Raw genomic sequence first — 19,885 nt, 5'->3', positions numbered from 1 at the left:
GAGCTCAATACTGCAGAAAGCCTGGAAGAGTATAGAAAGTGTAGGGATGAAATTAAGAAGGAAATTAGGAAAGCAAAGAGAGGGCATGAAAAAATATTGGCAAGTAGAATCAAAGAAAACCCAAAGGTGTTTTATAATTACATAAAGAGCAAGAGGATAACTAAGGAAAAAGTGGGGCCTATTAGGGACCAAAATGGTGAATTATGTGTGGAGGCGGAGGATGTGGGTATGGTACTTACTGAATACTTTGCGGCTGTCTTCACAAAGATGGGAAGGATGCCGACGTTGAAGTTAAGAAGGAAGACTGTGAAATATTGATTGGGATAAGGATAGTAAGAGAGGAAGTATTAAGGGGTTTAGCATCTTTGAAAGTAGATAAATTACCTACGTTATTAAAAGAAGCAAGGGAGGAAATTGTGAAGGTTCTGACCATCATTTTCCAATCCTCCCTAGTTGCAGGAGTGGTGCCAAAGAATTGGAGAACTGATAACATTGTACCATTGTTTAAAAAGGGAGGAAGGGATAAACCGAGTAATTACAGGCTAGTTAGTTTTACCTCAGTGGTGGGAAAATTATTGGAATCAATTCTGAAGGACAGTATAAACCTTCATTTAGAAAGACACAGATTAATCAAGGACAGTCTGTATGGATTTGATGGTCATGTTTGACTAAATTGATTGAATTTTTTGAGGAGATAACAAGCAGGGTCGACGAGGGCAGTGCGTTTGATGTAGTCTACATGGATTTTAGCAAGACTTTTGACAAGATCCCACATGGCAGGCTGATCAAAAAAGTAAAAGCCCATGGGATCCAGGGCAAAGTGGCAAATTGGTTCCAAAACTAGCTCAGTGGCAGTAAGCAAAGGTAATGGTTGACAGTTGATTTTGCGACTGGAAGGCTGTTTCCAGTGGGGTTCCACAGAGCTCATTACTCGGTCACTTGCTTTTTGTAGTATATATTAATGATTTAGACGTAAATGTAAGGGGCATGATGAAGAAATTTGCAGATGATACAAAAATTGGCCGTGTGGTTGAGAACAAGGAGGAAAGCTTTAGACTGCAGGAAGATATCAATCAACTGGTCAGTTGGGCAGAGAAGTAGAAAATGGAATTCAATCCGGAAAAATATGAGGTAATGCATTTGGGGAGGGGCAACAAGTCAAGGGAATACACAATAAATGGAAGGATACGGTGGAGGAACAGAGGGACCTTGGAATATATGTCCACAGATCCTTAAAGGTAGCAGGGCAGGTCGATAAGGGAGCTAAAAGGACATATGGAATGCTTTTCTTTATTAGCCGAAGCATAGAATATAAGAGCAAGGAAATTATGCTAGAACTGTATACAACACTAGTTAGGCCACAGCTTGAGTACTGCGGGCAATTCTGGTCACCACATTACAGGAAGGATGTGATTGCTCTAGAAAGGGTACAGAGAAGATTTATGAGGCTGTTGCCAGGACTGGAAAATTTTAGTTATGAGGAAAGATTGAAGAGGCTGGGGTTTTCTTTGGAACAGAGGAGGTTGAGGGGAGATTTCATTGAGGTGTATAAAATTATGAGGGGCCTAGATAGAGTGGATAGGAAGGACTTGTTTCCCTTAGCAGAGGGGTCAATAACCAGGGGCATAGATTTAAAGTAGTTGATAGAAGGATTAAAGGGGAGATAAGGAAAGAAATTTCACCCAGGGGGTGGTAGGGATCTGGAACTCACTACCTAAAAGGGTGGTAGAGGCTTTAAACCCTCATCACATTTAAAAAGTACTTGGCTGTGCACTTGAAGAGCCATGACCTACAGAGCTACAGACCTTGTGCTGGAAGGTGGGATTAGACTGGGTAGCTCTTTTGTGACCGGCACGGACACGATGGGCCAAATGGCCTCTTTCTGTGTCGTAATTTTCTATATGATTTTATGACCAAGGGCACAGAGTATTAATGAAACATTAGAGGGGTACAGTGTGGCGTCGTGGGAGGCACACAACATGCATCATGGAAATACGGGGAGGCACTGCCATCTGATTGACTGAGATCAACTGTTCCTTCTTACAGCTCCGAAGTAACAGTTTCAACAGTCTGAACTTATTATCACCAATGCAGCCTTTAATGTGGCTTTCGTTCCGTTATGTTCTTTGCCCTGACCTCGGATTGGAATTGAGCCCTCCTACAGTCACAACCTACTACATTTGTTTGATGAAGCATGGATTGCTTTATTGTTCCTGTTATTTTTCACAATCTATGTCTCAGAAAAATACTTCATTGAAGGAGCAATTATTAAGACACATTGTCAAACTATTTTGTTAACTTGCAAAGGTTGTCCACTATCTGTATTTGTTTTGATGTAAAAAAAATTATATTTAATTTTTAATAGGATTGTGACAAACTCGGCATCGTGACAGGGTAATAAAATGTGTTTTTGCTTCACTGGACTTTGTTATTTATTTCTGTTCAAACAGGAAGTCTATCAGGGACCAGCAGGTCAACCATAACTAAGCTGCTGTCCCGACTGTAAGAGATGATCAATGTGATGGCAGCAGACTGCGACCGGCTTGTCAAAGAATAGAATAGATCGCTGTTCCTTATTGAGACCTCTTCCACCCACACTACAGGGACAAAAAAGTTTTTCTCCCCTGTTTCTGAATTAAATTTCTGCTTCGCTGCTATGAATTTTTTTTTTCATATTAGGTCAGATATTGCTTTGGACTTTGCAGTGGAATAGTGGGTGGAATATGGTGCCAGGAAGATGAGAGGGAAAACATTTACAGGGAATATTCTAAGCAGAAAAATTTTAATAGATCAACAATGGAATTGAAGGCAAATACATCTCTAGGCCAAGAAGGTTTCCATCCTAAGTGTTATGAGAAATGTCTTTGGAAAGGGAATGAAAATGCTGGCCATGCTGACCAATGCATCAGTCATCTATTTGATAGAAGGATGGGCAGTACATTGGCTGATACTGCAGATGATCCCTCTGCTAGCTTAGCAGGAGCTGGAGGCTGAAAGGTTGAGGGCAGTGGTGAATTTGGCTGCCACTGGAATTGCAGTCTCTATGTAAAAGGCTGGCTGTTGGTGTCCAGTAATATAGCCTGTCCCCATCTCTGCTTCTGCCTCTGCCTCTGCCTCAGCCCATCTTCTGCTGAAACCCTCATCCATGCTTTGTTAGCTCCAAACCCGACTGCTCCAACACTCTCCTGGCCGGCCTCTCACTTTCCACATTCTGTAAACTTGATCTCATCCAAAACTCTGCTGCCTGTGTCCTACCTCGCTCCAAGTCCTGTTCACTCATCATTCCTGTGCTCGCTGACCTACATTGGCTCCTGGTCTGGCAACATCTCGAATTGAAAATTTCCAGAATTCAATGCAAGCCGACTTAAATTAATCCCAGGAAAAGCAAATTCACAAAAAGTTTGTGGGATTGAAATGTACATTCCCAGAAATCCATTGATGTAGAGTCAATTGAGGGTTTTAAAAGAGAGATTGATCCTTACATGGAAACCAAGGGTATTAAACCATATGGAGGAAGAAAAGCTTTGTGGGATGACCCAGCAGAGTTCTGATGAAAGGTCATCGACCTGAAACACTAACTCGGTTTCTCTCTCCACAGATGCTGCCTGACCTGCTGAGTATTTCCAGCATTTTCTGTTTTTATTTAAGATGTTGCAGCAAGCTGGGTGGGTTGAATAAAGCAGTTCTGGTTCTATATTCCTATGAATGGATTTGAGTTTTAAAGAACTTTTGAGATGAAATACTGTATTTTGGATTATGATCCTTATACTGCTAGGACAGTGGCTGTAGGAGGAGGAGGTCGGTAATCATCTGTGAAAGACAGCCAGCTAGCCAGGGTGGTAAGGTGGATAGCCTGGAGTTTTACTTGTTTAACTTTGGGACCAAGGATTAAGTACACAATGCTTCCACTGAGGAGATTGAAGAGGTGGCGTAAAGCCTTGAAGAGGGTAGATGGTACAAGGGCTCAAAGGGTTCAATAGTCTGACCTTCATTAAAGGAATTTGTATGTTCTTTTGAGTTCTAAGTAACATTGTATCACCAGTAGAGACATTAAGCAACCTTCAATTAAGGGCAAACCTTTTATTTCTCTGATAAACTTGACCCTCATTGTCGTTAGAATTAAAAAGGCTGACTTTGAGCCAAATCACAGTTCTTTGAAAACCCAAAGAGAGAAAATCATCCATTTTTTTTGACTGATGCATGGCCCATGTGTGAGGATTTGGATTATAATGAGGAGAAGGGAGAATTTTACATAACATTTTTGATAAAGACTGATGTTCAAATAATTAATCTCCTTTGGGCAAATCTCATCATCAAAAAGATCAAAGTTACAAAGAAGTAGAATAAATTTAAATATATTTCCCCTGTCTATTGCCCTGAGTTGTTTTAATTAAATGGTGAGCACTCATCACATTATATGGAGAAGTGGTTGAAAGGAGTTACCGATCCTAACCATATGTGAACACTGTATTAACATCAGTAGAAACACAAGGCACATTTTAACTGGGAATCAGGGACATGAGCGAACTGTCTGCCCCCTGAGATTGAGGCCCGGGAGAGTGTCCATGTCCCAGCATTGATTCCTGCCTGAAAAGATTAGTGAAAACAAACGTACGTTCAGATTTAGGTGAATTTATAATTGGGAACAAAGAAATGGCGGACCAGTTAAACAAATACTTTGGTTCTGTTTTCACGATGGAAGACACAAATAACCTTCGGAAATACTAGGGGACCGAGGGTCTAGTGAGAAGGAGGAACTGAAGGATATCCTTATAAAGCGGGAAATTGTGTTAGGGAAATTGATGGGATTGAAGGCCGATAAGTCCCCGGGGCCTGATAGTCTGCATCCCAGAGTAATTAAGGAAGTGGCCCTAGAAATAGTGGATGCATTGGTGATCATTTTCCAACAGTCAATCGACTCTGGATCACTTCCTATGGACTGGAGGGTAGCTAATGTAACACCACAGTTTAAAAAAACAGGGAGAGAGAAAATGGCTAATTACAAACCGATTAGCCTGACATCATTAGTGGTGAAAATGTTGGAATCAATTATTAAAGATGAAATAGCAGCGCATTTGGAAAGCAGTGACAGGATCGGTCCAAGTCAGCATGGATTTATGAAAGGAAAATCATGCTTGACAAATCTTCTGGAATTTTTTGAGAATGTAACTAGTAGAGTGGACAAGGGAGAACCAGTGGATGTGTGTATTTTGACTTTCAAAAGACTTTTGACAAGTTTCCACACAAGAGATTGGTGTGCAAACTCAAAGCACATGGTATTGGGAGTGATCTACTGACGTGGATAAAGAACTGGTTGGCAGACAGGAGGCAGAGAGTCGGGATAAACGGGTCCTTTTCAGAATGGCAGGCAGTGACTACTGGAGTGCCACAGGGCTCAGTGCTGGGACCCCAGCTCTTTACAATATACATTAATGATTTAGATGAGGAATTGAGTGTAATATATCCAAGTTTGCAGATAACACTAAACTGGGTGGCGGTGTGAGCTGTGAGGAGAACGCTAAGAGGCTGCAGGGTGACTTGGACAGGTTAGGTGAGTGGGCAAATGCACAGTAGATGCAGTATAATGTGGATAAATGTGAGGTTATCCACTTTGGGGGCAAAAACACGAAGGCAGAATGGCGGAAGATTAGGAAAAGGGGAGGTGCAATGAGATCTGGGTGTCATGGTTCATCAGTCGTTGAAAGTTGCCATGCAGGTACAGCAGGCGGTGAAGAAGGGAAATGGTATGTTGGCCTTCATAGCTAGGGGATTTGAGTATAGGAGCAGGGAGGTCTTATTGCGGATGTACAGGGCCTTGATGAGGCCTCACCTGGAATATTGTGTTCAGTTTTGGTCTCCTAATCTGAGGAAGGACATTCTTGCTATTGAGGGAGTGCAACAAAGGTCCACCAAACTGATTCCCGGGATGGCGGGACTGACATATGAGGAGAGACTGGATCAACTGGGCCTTTATACACTGGAGTTTAGAAGGATGAGAGGGGATCTCATAGAAACTTATAAGATTCTGACGGGATTGGACAGGTTAGATGCAGGAAGAATATTGGGGAAGTACGGAACCAGGGTACACAGTCTTAGGATAAAGGGTAGGCCATTTAGGACTGAGATGAGAAGAAACTTCTTCACTCAGAGAGTTGTTAACCTGTGGAATTCCCGACTGCAGAGAGTTGTTGATGCCAGTTCATTGGATATATTCAAGAGGGAGTTAGATATGACCCTTACCGCTAAAGGCTCTTACGGCTAAAGGGATCAAGGGATATGGAGAGAAAGCAGGAAAGGGTTACTGAGGGAATGATCATCCATGATCCTATTGAATGGTGGTGCAGGCTCGAAGGACTGAATGACCTACTCCTGCACCTATTTTCTATGTTTCTATGTTTCTGCAGCCATTAAGAATGACATCACTGCCAGTGGATGGGATCAAAATTGTTAAGGGACCAGCCTCTGTGGACCCATGGAAACGGTCCCTGGCATGGTAATAAGAACTTAGGATGGGGTGGTGGGGGGCTCGGTGGAGTGGTGGGGAAGGTTGGAAAGCCCGAGCAGGGGCAGTCCAAGCTATTTTTGTGGTGCACCTCAGGGCTCACAAGGAATCTCTCAAGATTATTCAATAACCATTTAACTGCAAGATAAATTCTTACTGCCAGCTTTAAACAAATTGGATTGTTTTCATTTTCTTAAATTATTTTTCTGCATTTGTTTTCGCTTTATTACCAAATTATTTGTTAATTATATGTTTTTCATGCTGCTGATAATTTATCAGCATAGACCATAATTTCAATGGCAAACTCCATGATTACTGTTCCTCCCCAGGTCCAGAGGCCTGGATTAATGAGTACAGCTGCAACCAAACTCAAAGCAGCCAGCTTGATCGACACCCCAGCCGTACACTTGGCTTGAATGTAGGGCTTGGAAGAGCACTCCTACTCCTCCCGGCTCCACATTCAGGTAAGTATATTGTAAATGCTTACTTTGTTGGTTGCAGCCTGCAGTAGTCCCTTTAAGGACTCCTTGTGGAAGAAAGAAGACAATGACTTACATTTATATAGCGCCTTTCACGACCATCGGATTTCCCAAAGCACTTTACAGCCAATGAAATATTTTTGGGGTGTAGTCACTGTTGTAATGTAGGAAGCATGGCAGCCAATTTGCACACAGCAAGCTCCCACAAACAGCAATGTGATAATGACCAGATAATCTGTTTTTGTTATGTTGATTGAGGAATAAATATTGGCCAGGACACTGGGGATAACTCCCCTGCTCTTCTTTGAAATAGTGTCATGGGATCTTTTACGTCCACCTGAGAGAGTAGACAGGGCCTCGATTTAACATCTCATCTGAAAGACTGCACCTCCGACAGTGCAGCACTCCTTCAGTACTGCACTGGAGTGTCAGACTAGATTTTTGTGCACAAGTCCCTGGAGTGGGACGTGAACCCACAAACTTTGGACTCAGAAGCAAGAGTGCTACCAACTGAGGCATGGATGACACTTGTTACGCCACAAGTAGACTTGGTTCCTAAACATAGTCAGACCAACGCTAGTTAAATTTAGTACAGCGAACTATTGCAGATTAGGCCTGGCTATCTACTTTTTTGCCTACGCCAATATGTCGGGCGGCACACTTCTGGCTCGTAATGAGCGTGCACTTCCAACCCACCATATTGAATGCTTAGGCATCAATTGAAGCATCCGACAAATGGGTACAGCGCCATTCAATTTCTAGGCCATGAGCTACAATGTTTCCTTGGATGCTGGAAAGGTGCTTGAAAGGGGAGCCTGGGAATAGCTTGGGTGGCAGGAAAACCAAGGATATTTTGGACAATAGCTTGAATGGTAAAACAATAGACAAGGCTAAACAAGATAAAGCAAAATGTGTTTAAGCTAAATCTGCTGACCCCAACTGCCAGTAGTAAATCAGTTGCAACAATATGTGTCATAGGTCAGACTAACTGCTGACCACAACTGTTTATAAAGTAACTGTCTAAGTTTTCTATAATGTAACTGCCTATTGTCTTACTGTTATCGAAACTAAGGTGAACATCTGGTAGTAAACAAGAATTAAGACTAATGATGTAATCTAGAAAGTAGGCGAGGACATTGTACAATGTGTCATTTATGACTATAAATATCTGTAAATTTCTGTATCAATTCGGAGAGACTTGGCTAAGGACAGAAAGCATGTTGTCGCCCCACGTGTGCGATTAAAGATTAAAGACTGTTTGAACTCTCGATATCAGACTTGTGTCGAGTATTTTGAAATATTCCACAACAGTGCTGCTACAGGAGGCACACCAAAGGTGGAGGCTGAAGGAGGCTCCAGTGAAAGCACATCTGCAGGCTGCATGGTGGGAGGGCAGCACCTGGGTCAATCACCTAGTTCTCTTGAACCTGGCTGAAAGTGAAGAAGAGGTGTGTTGGTAACAACAGACTATTCGTGTGTGTGCTCCTTCCTCACTTTTATATTTCTTGTGCAGCCCATCAATCATAACATCCTTAGTTGTTGTTGTTGTTCATGTATCAAGGCATAAAACCTAAGCTGGGAATGGCCATACTCTCTGGTAGGTACCATTTTAAGTATTGGGCATAGCCATTGCCACCTTGCACCCACTCATTCATTGTGCCAAAGTTGCATGATAAACTTTTCTTGAAGCTGGGAGTGGCAGCCAAGGAACGGTGAACAGGTGCAGAGGTTTCCCAGGCAAAGGTGCTCCCCTGCTGTTAAGGGCTTTCTCAGCAAGGTCAGCAGCTTCAGATGCAGAATACAGTACTGTCCTCCTAAGAGCCATTCACCCAGTAACTACTGGCCATCCATTTCTCGCCTGAAAAACAAGCGAGCAACAGGGGAGAATCTGGTGGAAAACTATGTTCCCCCATTTGCTGGCCTGATTGAATTTTCAGGCAGGCTTTTACATGAATGGCCAGCAATCGCATGCAAAACAGATGGGAGGCTGTTTAAATATCGTAGTCCTACACTGGTTGTAGGATCCCAATTGCAGTTTTAATGTCAATATTAGTAGGGTAAAAATGCAATAGTGGAAATAATAGAAACCTGCTCAGCCAAAGCAACAAAGACAAAATGCTACATGTAGTAAAATCTATAAAAAAACATTTTCTTTTAAATCATGTAAAACCCACTTTCTGCCACTTGCTTTAGCAGACAAGGTACATTTGTTACATAAACTAGGTTAATGGTCACCTGAATATGGAAGATTAAGGGGTGTTTAAGATGATTAAAGGAATTGATGGAGATAAACTATTTCCTGTGGGGGAGTCCAGAACAAGGGGGCATAACCTTAATATTAGAGCTAGGTCATTCAGGAGTGATGTCAGAAAGCACTTCTTCCCCAAAGGATATTGGAAATCTCAAACTTTCTTCGAAACTGAGATTGATATATTTTGTTAGGCAAGCGTATTAAGGGATATGGAACAATGGTGGGTAAACAAAGTTACCATACAGATCAGCCATGATCTAATTGAATGGCAGAACAGGCTCGATGGGCTGAAAGGTCTACTCCTGTTCCTATGTCCTAAGACTCTCCTTCTTATGCGCAAGATTCACACTGTGCACAGTTCCTCAACTGAAAATGTAAAGTATATTGTGGGAGCCTTTATCATGGTATTTACATGGTAAAATAAACCTCACATGAAGAAAGTACTGCTTCATAATTTCCCCCACATGGCCTTTGGAATATTGCCGCACAAATCAGTCACACAATGTCAGGTACCCAATTTTTCAACCCGTGTCTGTTGCATGTAAGGGCCTCACATGACCAGCAGGACCTTGCAAAATCAGGACTTTGCAACTTAAAAATACAAACGAAAAATCATATTTATAGCATGTAAAAAAAACTGCAAGTTTCACAAAATGGAGCTGACCTTAATTTGGATTTGAACATTTCTAGACCTGATTTAAGAATGACAGTGGTACCTTGGGAAGATTGATTTTATTTACTGGTGAAAAGATTAATTACAAACAGAATTTAATCTGAACATATCTCTCAAGGTTTTTACTGAAGTCTTCCATTTTTATTGGCTCTGAGGTGATGATAAATGTAATGCCTCCACAGAGGCAGTCAATCCCCGAATCTAATCAATCCTAGCCCCCAAAGATTCATCACCCTTTTATTCCCAGGCACAGAACAGGGAGGAAAAAAAGCTGACTGAATCGAGAGGTTGGATGAGGTGTCAGATAGATGCAGATAAACCTTCCAGTGGCATAAATCTTATTAAAAACGAGAACTTTAGTTTCTCTTTAGCCTTCCCTATTTAGGATGGCAAGATTCAATTTTTTCTTTCAGTTTTACTCATTCTCTTCATTGTTTAGTTTCTCTTTTCTTTTCTCTATCATGATAATTTCATTATTATTGCTGTTTCCATGCACATGCTGTGTGTACTGTGCATAGACGTCAAAGTAACTTTTCCAGCTTCTCTCCCTTTCAGTATAAGAGTGACAGAGAGCTGTTTATGCACTGTCTCTAGTTTACCAGCTATCCATGTACAAAATTACATGTTTTACAATTACAATTGCGTGCATATGGGAATAATTGGGTGTTTGGGTGAGTTTCATCACGACTGAGAGACTTTCGGAGTGTATGTGGAGCGGCTAGAAATGTTTTTCACCACAAATACTATCGTCGAAGTCCCGGATGATAAAAACCATTATCGGGTGGTGTTAGAAAGAAAACAGGCTATTTTCCTGACTGAAGCAGGCCCTGAGGTGTATGAAATCCTAAAAAATTTGCTTGTTCCCATCAAGCCAAAGGACATGCCGCTGACAGAGATTCTAACCAAGTTAGAACAGCACTACAGTCCTGAGTGTCTGGAAATTGCTGAAAGTTATCGTTTTGGAATAGGAAATCAATTACATGAAGAAAGTATCAGTACATTGTAGCTTTAAAAAAGCTATCCATTCACTGTTATTTCAGAAGCTTTCAGGACCAAGCGTTGTGTGACCGCTTTGTTTGTGGGATGAAAAATGAAGCGATCAGAAGAAAGTTGTTGACATCCCCTAACTTGACTTTTGATTTAGCTTGTCAGATAGCTATGTCAATGGATATGGCCTACGAATACTCCCGAGAATTTAGTGTCATTTCTTGTCGTCGGACAACCGAGGTGAATCACCTGCAGGTTAAAAGTAAAAGGCAGTTGGGCCCCAAAGCCTCAGCAACTGGCCAAGGTAACAGTATATTTAAGTCATGCTATCAGTGCCTGGGACAACACATTGCTCAAAACTGTCCGTATGTGAAGGCAGAGTGTTTCTTCTGCAAGAAAACTGGATATCTTGTGAAGCCATGCTGACTGAAGAATAAACCGATGTTCAATGCTAAAAGCAGCAATCACTAGAGACTGCATAGCATTGAAGAGAAGCAACAGGACGAGGAGGTTCTGGAGATACATGTCAGCAGGAGCACGAGGGTAGCTAACAAAGATTTGCAATGTATCATCATCCAAGTAGACATTGCAGGAACCAGGATACCCATGGAAATCGACACTCATGCATCCATGAGCATAGTACCGGAATCACTATATCTCGACAATTTGAGTGAGTTCCCACTGGAGAAGTCAAAGATAGAACTGTGAGGCTATTCAGGAGAGCAAATGCCTGTGGTAGGACGTATCACCGTACTGGTGAAATACAAAGATCAGTTTCAGAGCTTGACTCTCATAATAGCGGCAGGAGACAAGGAGGAAGTTGAGCAAGAACTTAAAAGACGAGAAACTGAGAACATTAACTCTAAGGTAGATCTAAGTAATGTTGATCACAGTAATGCTAATGCTATGTCCAGGTTGTCATCCCCATAACAAGTTACACACAATAGGGAAGAAGCATTCTAGTTTTCATACCTGGATGAGCTACCAGTCACAGCTGAAGATATGGGTAGAGCAACCTAATGTGACCCAGTTATGTCAAATGTGTAAGATTACATAGCAAATAGCTGTCCAAACCAGGTATCAGAGAAAGATATTCATCCATACTTCATTTGTAGGAATGAATTATTAGTGGATAAAGATCGTATAATGTGGGGTGCAAGAGTAGTTCAGGTCCAAATTAATAGGAGATCTACATAACCAGCACCTGGGAATGTGCTTGACCAAGAGTTGTGTATGCAGTTACTTATGGTGTCCAGGTCTAGATAAAGATATAGGGCCCGAACTTGGTGGAAGGTAAGTTCTGCCCAAATGCCACCCAAAGGACCGCCTAGATACCTGATGGTACTTTGGTCAGGAGTTTTGTGAAAAAGCCCTTGAAAGATTGCCCGAAGGCAAAAAAGGGACTTACACCATGAATCTGGACAGCCGAGGATTGAGTCAGGCACAGGGAGGGGGGAGCACATAAAAATAAAAAAAGCCCACTGGAAGACCTTCAGGGAACCTTATCCACATAAATTGCTGAAAAAAAAAAATTAAAGAAGTTCACTAACCCTTGTTTGCAGGTCTTCATACTTACTGTTGGGGTTAGACATGCCTCCACATAGCCATCTTTCCCCCTGCTGCCGCCGACTCCCGCTCGGGGTAATCTGGCAGTTCGATGGGCGGGAGGTCACTTACTCGCCTTGCACGCTAGCGGCCGTCAGTGGGCGGTTCCCAGCGTTCCTTCCCTCCTGTCGACAGGAGGCCTAGTGGAAACTGGCACTGAGGGGAGACCGCCGAAACAATTCGGCAGTAGCCGGTGGCATCGGGCAGTAAGGCCACCAAGTTTAGGCCAATAGAGTACATCATTAGTCAATGTACAACATGTCAATCGATAAACAATAAAGCACCATCAGTACCATTGCAGACAAAGAAATGGCCTCCCAGGGTGTGACAAAGGTTAGATGTAGATTTTGCTGAGCGAGATGGACAGCAATTGTTCATTGTGAATGATAGCCATTCGAAGTGGTAGAAGTGTTTCTGATATGGAAAATAACAACAGGTAAAACACTAGACAATTTGCAAAGAATGTTTTCTTCCTATGGCCTCCAAGAAGAAATTGTGTCTGATAATGGGCCACAATTTTGTTCAGAAGAATTTGCATAGTTCATGAGCAGAAATGGTATGAAACATACCAATGTTCCAACGTAGCACCCTGCTTCAAATGGTGTAGCAGAACGCACAGTACAAATTGTAAAACATACCCTCATCAAGTAAATATTGGATCCAAATCCAAAGAAACGGCAGTTGTCATTGGACCACAAATTGGTAAATATTCGAATTACTTATCGTAATACTCCTCATACAATTACTGGTAGAACACCAGCAGAGTTGTTTCTCAAACAACAGCCATGAACTAGGTTCTTGTTTTTAAAGCCGAACTTGGCACAGTCAATAGAAGAGAAACAATTAAGACAGAAAGAGAATTATGATAGAGGTAAAGTCAGAGAGAGAAATGTGCGATTGAATCAGAAGGTTAGAGTGAAGAGCCATCATCATAAATGGTTAAAGCGGGTACCAGGAAGAGTACTGAAGATATGTGGTCCTCGCACATATTTGGTCAAGATGTTTGATCATGGAAAGGTTAGGTTTGATCATATTTTACCTACAGATGTAGAACGAGTAGAAAGTTTGAATGATTCGATTATTTCTGATGAGTTAGATAGTCTTGATACAAGTAGAGTACCAGTAGCAAATCCTACATCAGATGTATCAGAAACAAGTCCAAGAGAAAGTCAGAATTTAAGTCTGAGTCCGAGTCAGGCAGACAAACAGTCTGAAGTTGTAGAGAGTCAAAATGTAGATCACGGGTTGCCCTTGGAGAAAAACTCTCCTCAGGCTCAGCCTAGAATGAGCCTAAGTTCGACACCATGTTTAGAAAGTTCTGTTCAAGAGTGAAGACATCCTCTTTGAAACAGAAAACAAGTTGTTAAGTTTGATTTGTAAATATGGCAAAGTAAGTCCATATTTTTTGTTGTGTATAACTATGCGTTATGTATAATGATTATTTTATGCTTACTTTTTCATTAAGGAGGGAGAAGTGTAATATAGAGCTCCACCTAGTGGACTACTGTGGTAATGCAACTGCTGATGTAAATACAAGGTCACATGACAAGTTCCTGCAGAGCCATCTTGTGCATGTGTGTGTTTGTGATGTCATAAAGAATATATCACAGTACCTACCTTCTGTCAGAGGTGACCTCCACCCTAGCCAGAAACAGGTCCAGCTCTCGCTTGAGGGAATTCAACGAGTCTGCATCCACCACACGAGGCAGAAGCCTGTTCCAGAGGTCTATTATTCTCTGGGAAAAGGACCACCTCCTGACATCTAACCTAGATCTGGCCGTATGCAACTCAAATTTGTAAGTAGAGAGGACTAAAAGGCGACAGGCAAAAATGAAGCACAAGGAAAGCTAAGATGCAGTCATGTGTCTGCAGGCAAGGTACAGAGCAGACCAACAACTGACCCTCTGCTTGATGGCTACTGAAGTGGAGATGATGCTGCATGAGGCGCTGTGCCACTCTACAGCACCAGCATTGCAGCATGTCTACAAGGAGGTGGAGCCATGTTTCAGGCCACAGCTGATCATTACCATTGGAGTTGTAATTGTGCTGGATACAAATCCAATTCACATTTATGGATGAATTAGACAATCATCCACTCCTAGTGGGAACACACATTCAATGAGCGCTGATCGGGGCCGAGCTACAACACCAACTTCGATTTTCAGACCCGTGTTCCGCTCAAATAGAACTTCGCACTGGGAGTGTAGGGTCAGTGAATTTACCCATCAATTTGTATATATTGCTAGCATTCTTAATGTTTTTAACTAAGACACAAGGTTATCTTATTTGTACCTGACTGTATAAATAGTAACTGTACAATAAATGTTACAATTGGAAAGCAACTAGCAACAGCTTTGGATTCTAAACTTCAACGATCATTTACATGATGGTTAAAATGGTTATAATCTTACCTGTTGCTGGGAGACAGCCATCACTGAAGGAAATGTCATCAACAGCAAGCACTTCACTCGGCTGACTATTGGCAAAAATACTGCCCTGAAGTATAACCTGTGCATTTACATAGCAAATACAAAGTTAGAAACTAGTATACCTGAAAAATCAAAGACACAGCAAATACAAAAAATATATACTTATTGAAGATCTGCTTTGTAAAACTGTATCAAAATGTTAAAATAGTCATGGAGTGTCAAACGCAACAAATATTAAACTGAATTCAGGTTGAATAATTCTGGGACTTCGTATATCTGTGCACCTAGACTGTCTGAGCAGGTCTTTCTGATCGGGTGGGTATAGATCTGGATAGTCACCCATTTTGCGTCATGTGCAGTTTCCTGTGGAATTCCCAGATATAAGAAGCCCCCGCCTCAAACAGGTGGGTCCTTTATTTAAATATTAATTTGTGGGTGGGGGATTGACCTCCACAGCATTTCCTGAAGTTCTGACAGGTGGGACATCATTACTAAATTATGACCATGGTTGCTTGGTATGGTAAGGATACGTAATGGCATGGAAAGGACGCTGAGGTCTAGTTCCTCCACTCACCAATTGTTCAACAACTTTCATTTGAATGCAGGAGGTGACTTGCTCGGGCCTGCGCTCATCCCACCTCCACCCCATTTACAGACAGGCTGATCTGACAGTGTAAGATGCATCCGCTCAAAAGTAAAGAAGTAGAGTTTAATTTTCTGTAAGCTTTTTTTCCCCCTCAAAATCACTTGCCTCTCATAAAGCCAGTTGAACTGAACGTAACGGGAGAACTTTTGTTTAATATTTTCACTGCATTTCAAAAACCAGAGAACAGACTAGTCTGGTGAAGAGAACTCGGAAATGGTTCCATGAAATGTTCAACGTGAGCTTTACAAGTTTGAATGGGTGAGTAGCTTTCCAAAAAAAATGTTAACAATTAAACTGTGATGATTCTGCAATTGCATTACAATTGCTAAAACAACAGGCTCTGAACAAGTTACAAACTTGTGATCAATCAAGGGTTTCTACTGGAATCATGATCCAAAAAATATATAAAGCATCTTGTGTCTTCTGAACCCTAAAATTTCAGTACCTGGAACTCACTGACTCTCATTTACTTCACAGAATATATGCAATAAAATTGTTTATTTTTTTTAAAGAAATGCTTTATGTAAACAGATATTTATGGGGAAGATTTCCGCTGTTTGCTATTCATAATGAAATCATAAAAGTGTATAAAGAACACATTTGTGATGTTCATATTAATAGTGAACATTGAAAGTCTTCCCTCCATGTTGAAGCCAATAATGCTCACGTGGGTACAAATCAGTGGATGATGCAAGATCAGTCAAATTTCCTTATTTATCAATGGTGCCTCGCTCATAACACGCTAAGAAAGCTAGGGTCACAGTATCGGGTGTTAGCAACCAGTAAGTGACTGGGGAGTACAAGAGGCCCCTTGGATGTGCTTCAGTTTTCAGGTTTCCGTGCCCCATTCCCTGGGTCAGCTGCCATCATATTATCAGCCATGTTAGTTTTGTTTATTAGGGTTTGTCATACACTCAGAGATAAGGTCTAAAACAGTGCGGGGATAATTTCTTCCAGTGACTAGAATATTTGCTCTGGTTGATATCTCTAGCAAAATCATGAATTTTTATAATTTCACCAGATCACCGACCAGAGACTATCTTCTCACCTTTGTTTACAATGTCAAATACCCATATCAGAGAGGAAGTATTAAGAGATTTAGCAGCTTTAAAAGTGGATAAACCCCCAGGCCTGGATGAAATATATTTCAGGCTGTTAAGAGAAGCAAGAGAGGAAATAGCAGAGGCTCTGACCATCATTTTCCAATCCTCCCTGGCTACAAGTGTGGTGCCAGAGGACTGGAGGACTGCGAATATTGTACCATTGTTTAAAAAGGGAGAAAAGGATAGACCAAGTAATCATAGGCCAGTCCACCTAACCTCGGTGCTTGGAAAATTATTGGAAAAAATTCTGAGGGACAGGATAAATCTTCATTTAAAAACACACGGATTAATCAAGGACAGTCAGCATTGATTTGCTACAGGAAGGTTGTGTCTGACTAACTTGATTGAATTTTTTGAGGAGGTAACAAGGAGGGTCAATGAAGGTAGTGCATTTGATGTAGTGCATATGGATTTTAGCAAGGCTTTTGATAAGGTCCCACACGGCAGACTAGTCACAAAAGTAAAAGACCATGGGATCCAAGGCAAAGTGGCAAGTTGGATCCAAAATTAGCTCAGAAGCAGGAAGCAAAGGGTACTGGTCGATGGGTGTTTTTATGACAGGAAGGCTGTTATCAGTAGGGTTCCACAGGGCTCAGGACTAGGTCCCTTGCATTTTGTGGTGTATATCAATGATTTAGACGTGAAAGTAGGGGTTATGATTAAGAAGTTTGCAGATGATACAAAAATTGGCTGTGTGGATGATAATGAAGAAGAAAGCTGTGGACTGCAGAAAGACATCAATGGGCTGGTCAGGTAGGCAGAAATGTGGCAAATGGAATTCATCCGGATAAGTGTGAGATAATGCATTTGAGGAGGGCTAACAAGGCAAGAGAATACACAATAAACGGTAGGACACTGAAAAATGTAGAGGAACAAAGGGACTTTGGAATACATGTCCATAGATCCCTGAAGGTTCCAGGACAGGTAGATAAGGTGGTTAAGAAGGCATTCGGGATAATTGCCTTTATTAGCTGAGGCATAGAATATAAGAGCAATGAGGTTATGCTTGAACTGTATAAAACAGTTCTAAGGTTAAGGGGTAAGCCATTTAAGATTGAGATGAGGAGAAACTTCTTCACTCAGAAAGTTGTTAACCTGTGGAATTCCCTACCGCAGAGAGTTGTTGATGCCAGTTCATTGGATATATTCAAGAGGGAGTTAGATATGGCCCTTATGGCTAAAGGGATCAAGGGGTATGGAGAGAAAGCAGGAAAGGGGTATTGAGGTGAATGATCAGCCATGATCTTATTGAATGGTGGTGCAGGCTTGAAGGACCGAATGGCCTACTCCTGCACCTATTTTCTATGTTTCTATGTTTCTAACACTAGTTAGGCCACAGCTAGAGTATTGTGTGCAGTTCTGATCACCACATTACAGGAAATATGTGATTGCACTAGAGAGGGTACAGAGGAGGTTTGCAAGGATGTTGCCTGAACTGGAGAATTTTAGCTAGGAGGAAAGATTGGATAGGCTGGGATTGTTTTCTCTGGAACAGAGGAGGCTGAGGGGAGACCTAACTGAGGTGTATAAAATGATGAGAGGTCTAGATAGAGTGGATAGGAAGGACCTGTTTCCATTGGCAGAGGGGTCAATAACCAGGGTCATAGATTTAAAGTAATTGGTACCCAAGGTTTAGAGGGGATTCGAGGAGAAATATGTTCACCAGAGGGTGGTGGGAGTCTGGAAATCACTGCCTGAAAGGGTGGTAGAAATCCTCATAGCATTTAAAAAGTGCCAGAATTGCCATAACCTATAGGGCTACGGACCAAGAGCTTGAAAGTGGGATTAGGCTGGATAGCTCTTTGTCGGCTAGCATGGACACGATGGGCCAAATGGACTCCTTCTGTGCTATAAATTTCTATGATTCTATGATTCATAGCGACTGAATAAATCAACCACACTGATACTGGAGGGCAGAGGTTGTTAGGCTCTGCTGATGATGTGACGCTACACTAGGTGTGAGTGCAGGTCAGAGATATGTCCACAATACCATGGTCCCAATTCTATCCCCTGTCCCCATGCTCATGTGTAGCAAAGCTCCAAGTTGGCAGTGAAGCCTCACAACCTCTGTCTTCGGCCTCCAATATGTCATAGTGATAATCACTGTCAATTATATTGTATTAAATAAATGCAGGATAAATGATATCTGCAGTGAGTTCGAAGCCTGTAAATTTAATGAAAGGTTCAAATAATATCAAAATCCAGGCAAGTGAAGCTCAGGCAGTTTATATCATTACAATACTAAAATTCTATTCCAGTTTCAGCTCACTGTCTGCCATTTGTTTTATAGTTAATATATGCACACTTAAAAGCTGCTTTCTACTAGCATACCCCTATCCATAAAAGTGACACGTTTTGCATCTGTTTGGATGATATGCTCAGAAGGGTTTAGGCAAATGTCCCATGTGTCCATAGGCTATGAAATATGCTGATTGGCTAAACTTAACATTCAATAAAAAGCAATGAACCCAGGCAACATTTAAGCACTTATTTCACTGTCACTCAAAAAAATTGCGAGCCACGAGAAAAGGAAACCCATCACATTCCTGAATGTCTTCTCTAATTCCTATTCTGGAGATTAAAATTACAGCATATTAATTGACTCAGTAGATTGTGGGGTAATGAGGCAATGTTTCAGATACTTAGATCGGTCAGGAACACATTACAGTCGTAGCCAGACATGGTGTAGTAGTGCGTTGTATGTTACATCACTTAGTCATAGTCAGAGGCCGCCCAGAGGAATAAATTGAGGAGCAGCATGAAGCTGGAGAGGAGCAGCAGATGATGGTGATATTTGTAGCATGTGAATCATTTTCTCAGCAGGACAACTTGAGGTGTTCCCTATCTTTTTGATACTCCATATGTTTATCTCAGCTTCGCCCCTGTCCTGCATGGTGGCTTTTGATGTTTCCTGGACTCACTCCGTCCACAAAACTGACTCTAAAGGGGGGATTTTAACTCCTGGGAAGAAAGCCGACAAGTTGTTGCAGTCTCCCTATAGCGGGAGGCCTGATCCGTTTTAACAGTCAGACATCATTTGAATTTTGCCGGCCAACTGTCTGCCCAAAATGGGCATCCGGAGGCCGTTCCCTGTTGGAGAGGCAGCCCAGCCCGACAGCCCGACAGTAAGTTGGTGGTTGGAAGGGTTTTGCAAGGTGGGAGGAACCTGGTTGGCGGTGGCCCAAACATTCTTTTGGGGCCCAGAGGAGC

At 41.9% G+C, this 19,885-nt stretch overlaps 1 protein-coding gene across 1 annotated transcript in view; it reads right to left on the bottom strand.

The window, feature by feature from the left end:
- Nucleotides 1-19,885, bottom strand: part of LOC139264152 (MAM and LDL-receptor class A domain-containing protein 1-like) — an 886,997-nt gene that overhangs the window by 660,446 nt on the left and 206,666 nt on the right. The window contains exon 5 of the mRNA XM_070880238.1: nucleotides 14,909-15,005. Within this exon, the coding sequence (XP_070736339.1) occupies nucleotides 14,909-15,005 (97 nt within the window). The remainder of the gene's footprint in view (nucleotides 1-14,908; nucleotides 15,006-19,885) is intronic.

This window comes from Pristiophorus japonicus, chromosome 5, assembly GCF_044704955.1.
Source record: "Pristiophorus japonicus isolate sPriJap1 chromosome 5, sPriJap1.hap1, whole genome shotgun sequence".
In the NCBI taxonomy this organism is placed as follows: domain Eukaryota; kingdom Metazoa; phylum Chordata; class Chondrichthyes; family Pristiophoridae; genus Pristiophorus; species Pristiophorus japonicus.
The sequence above is the reverse complement of the archived record's forward strand: the minus strand, read 5'-3'. Positions and strand labels throughout refer to the sequence as shown.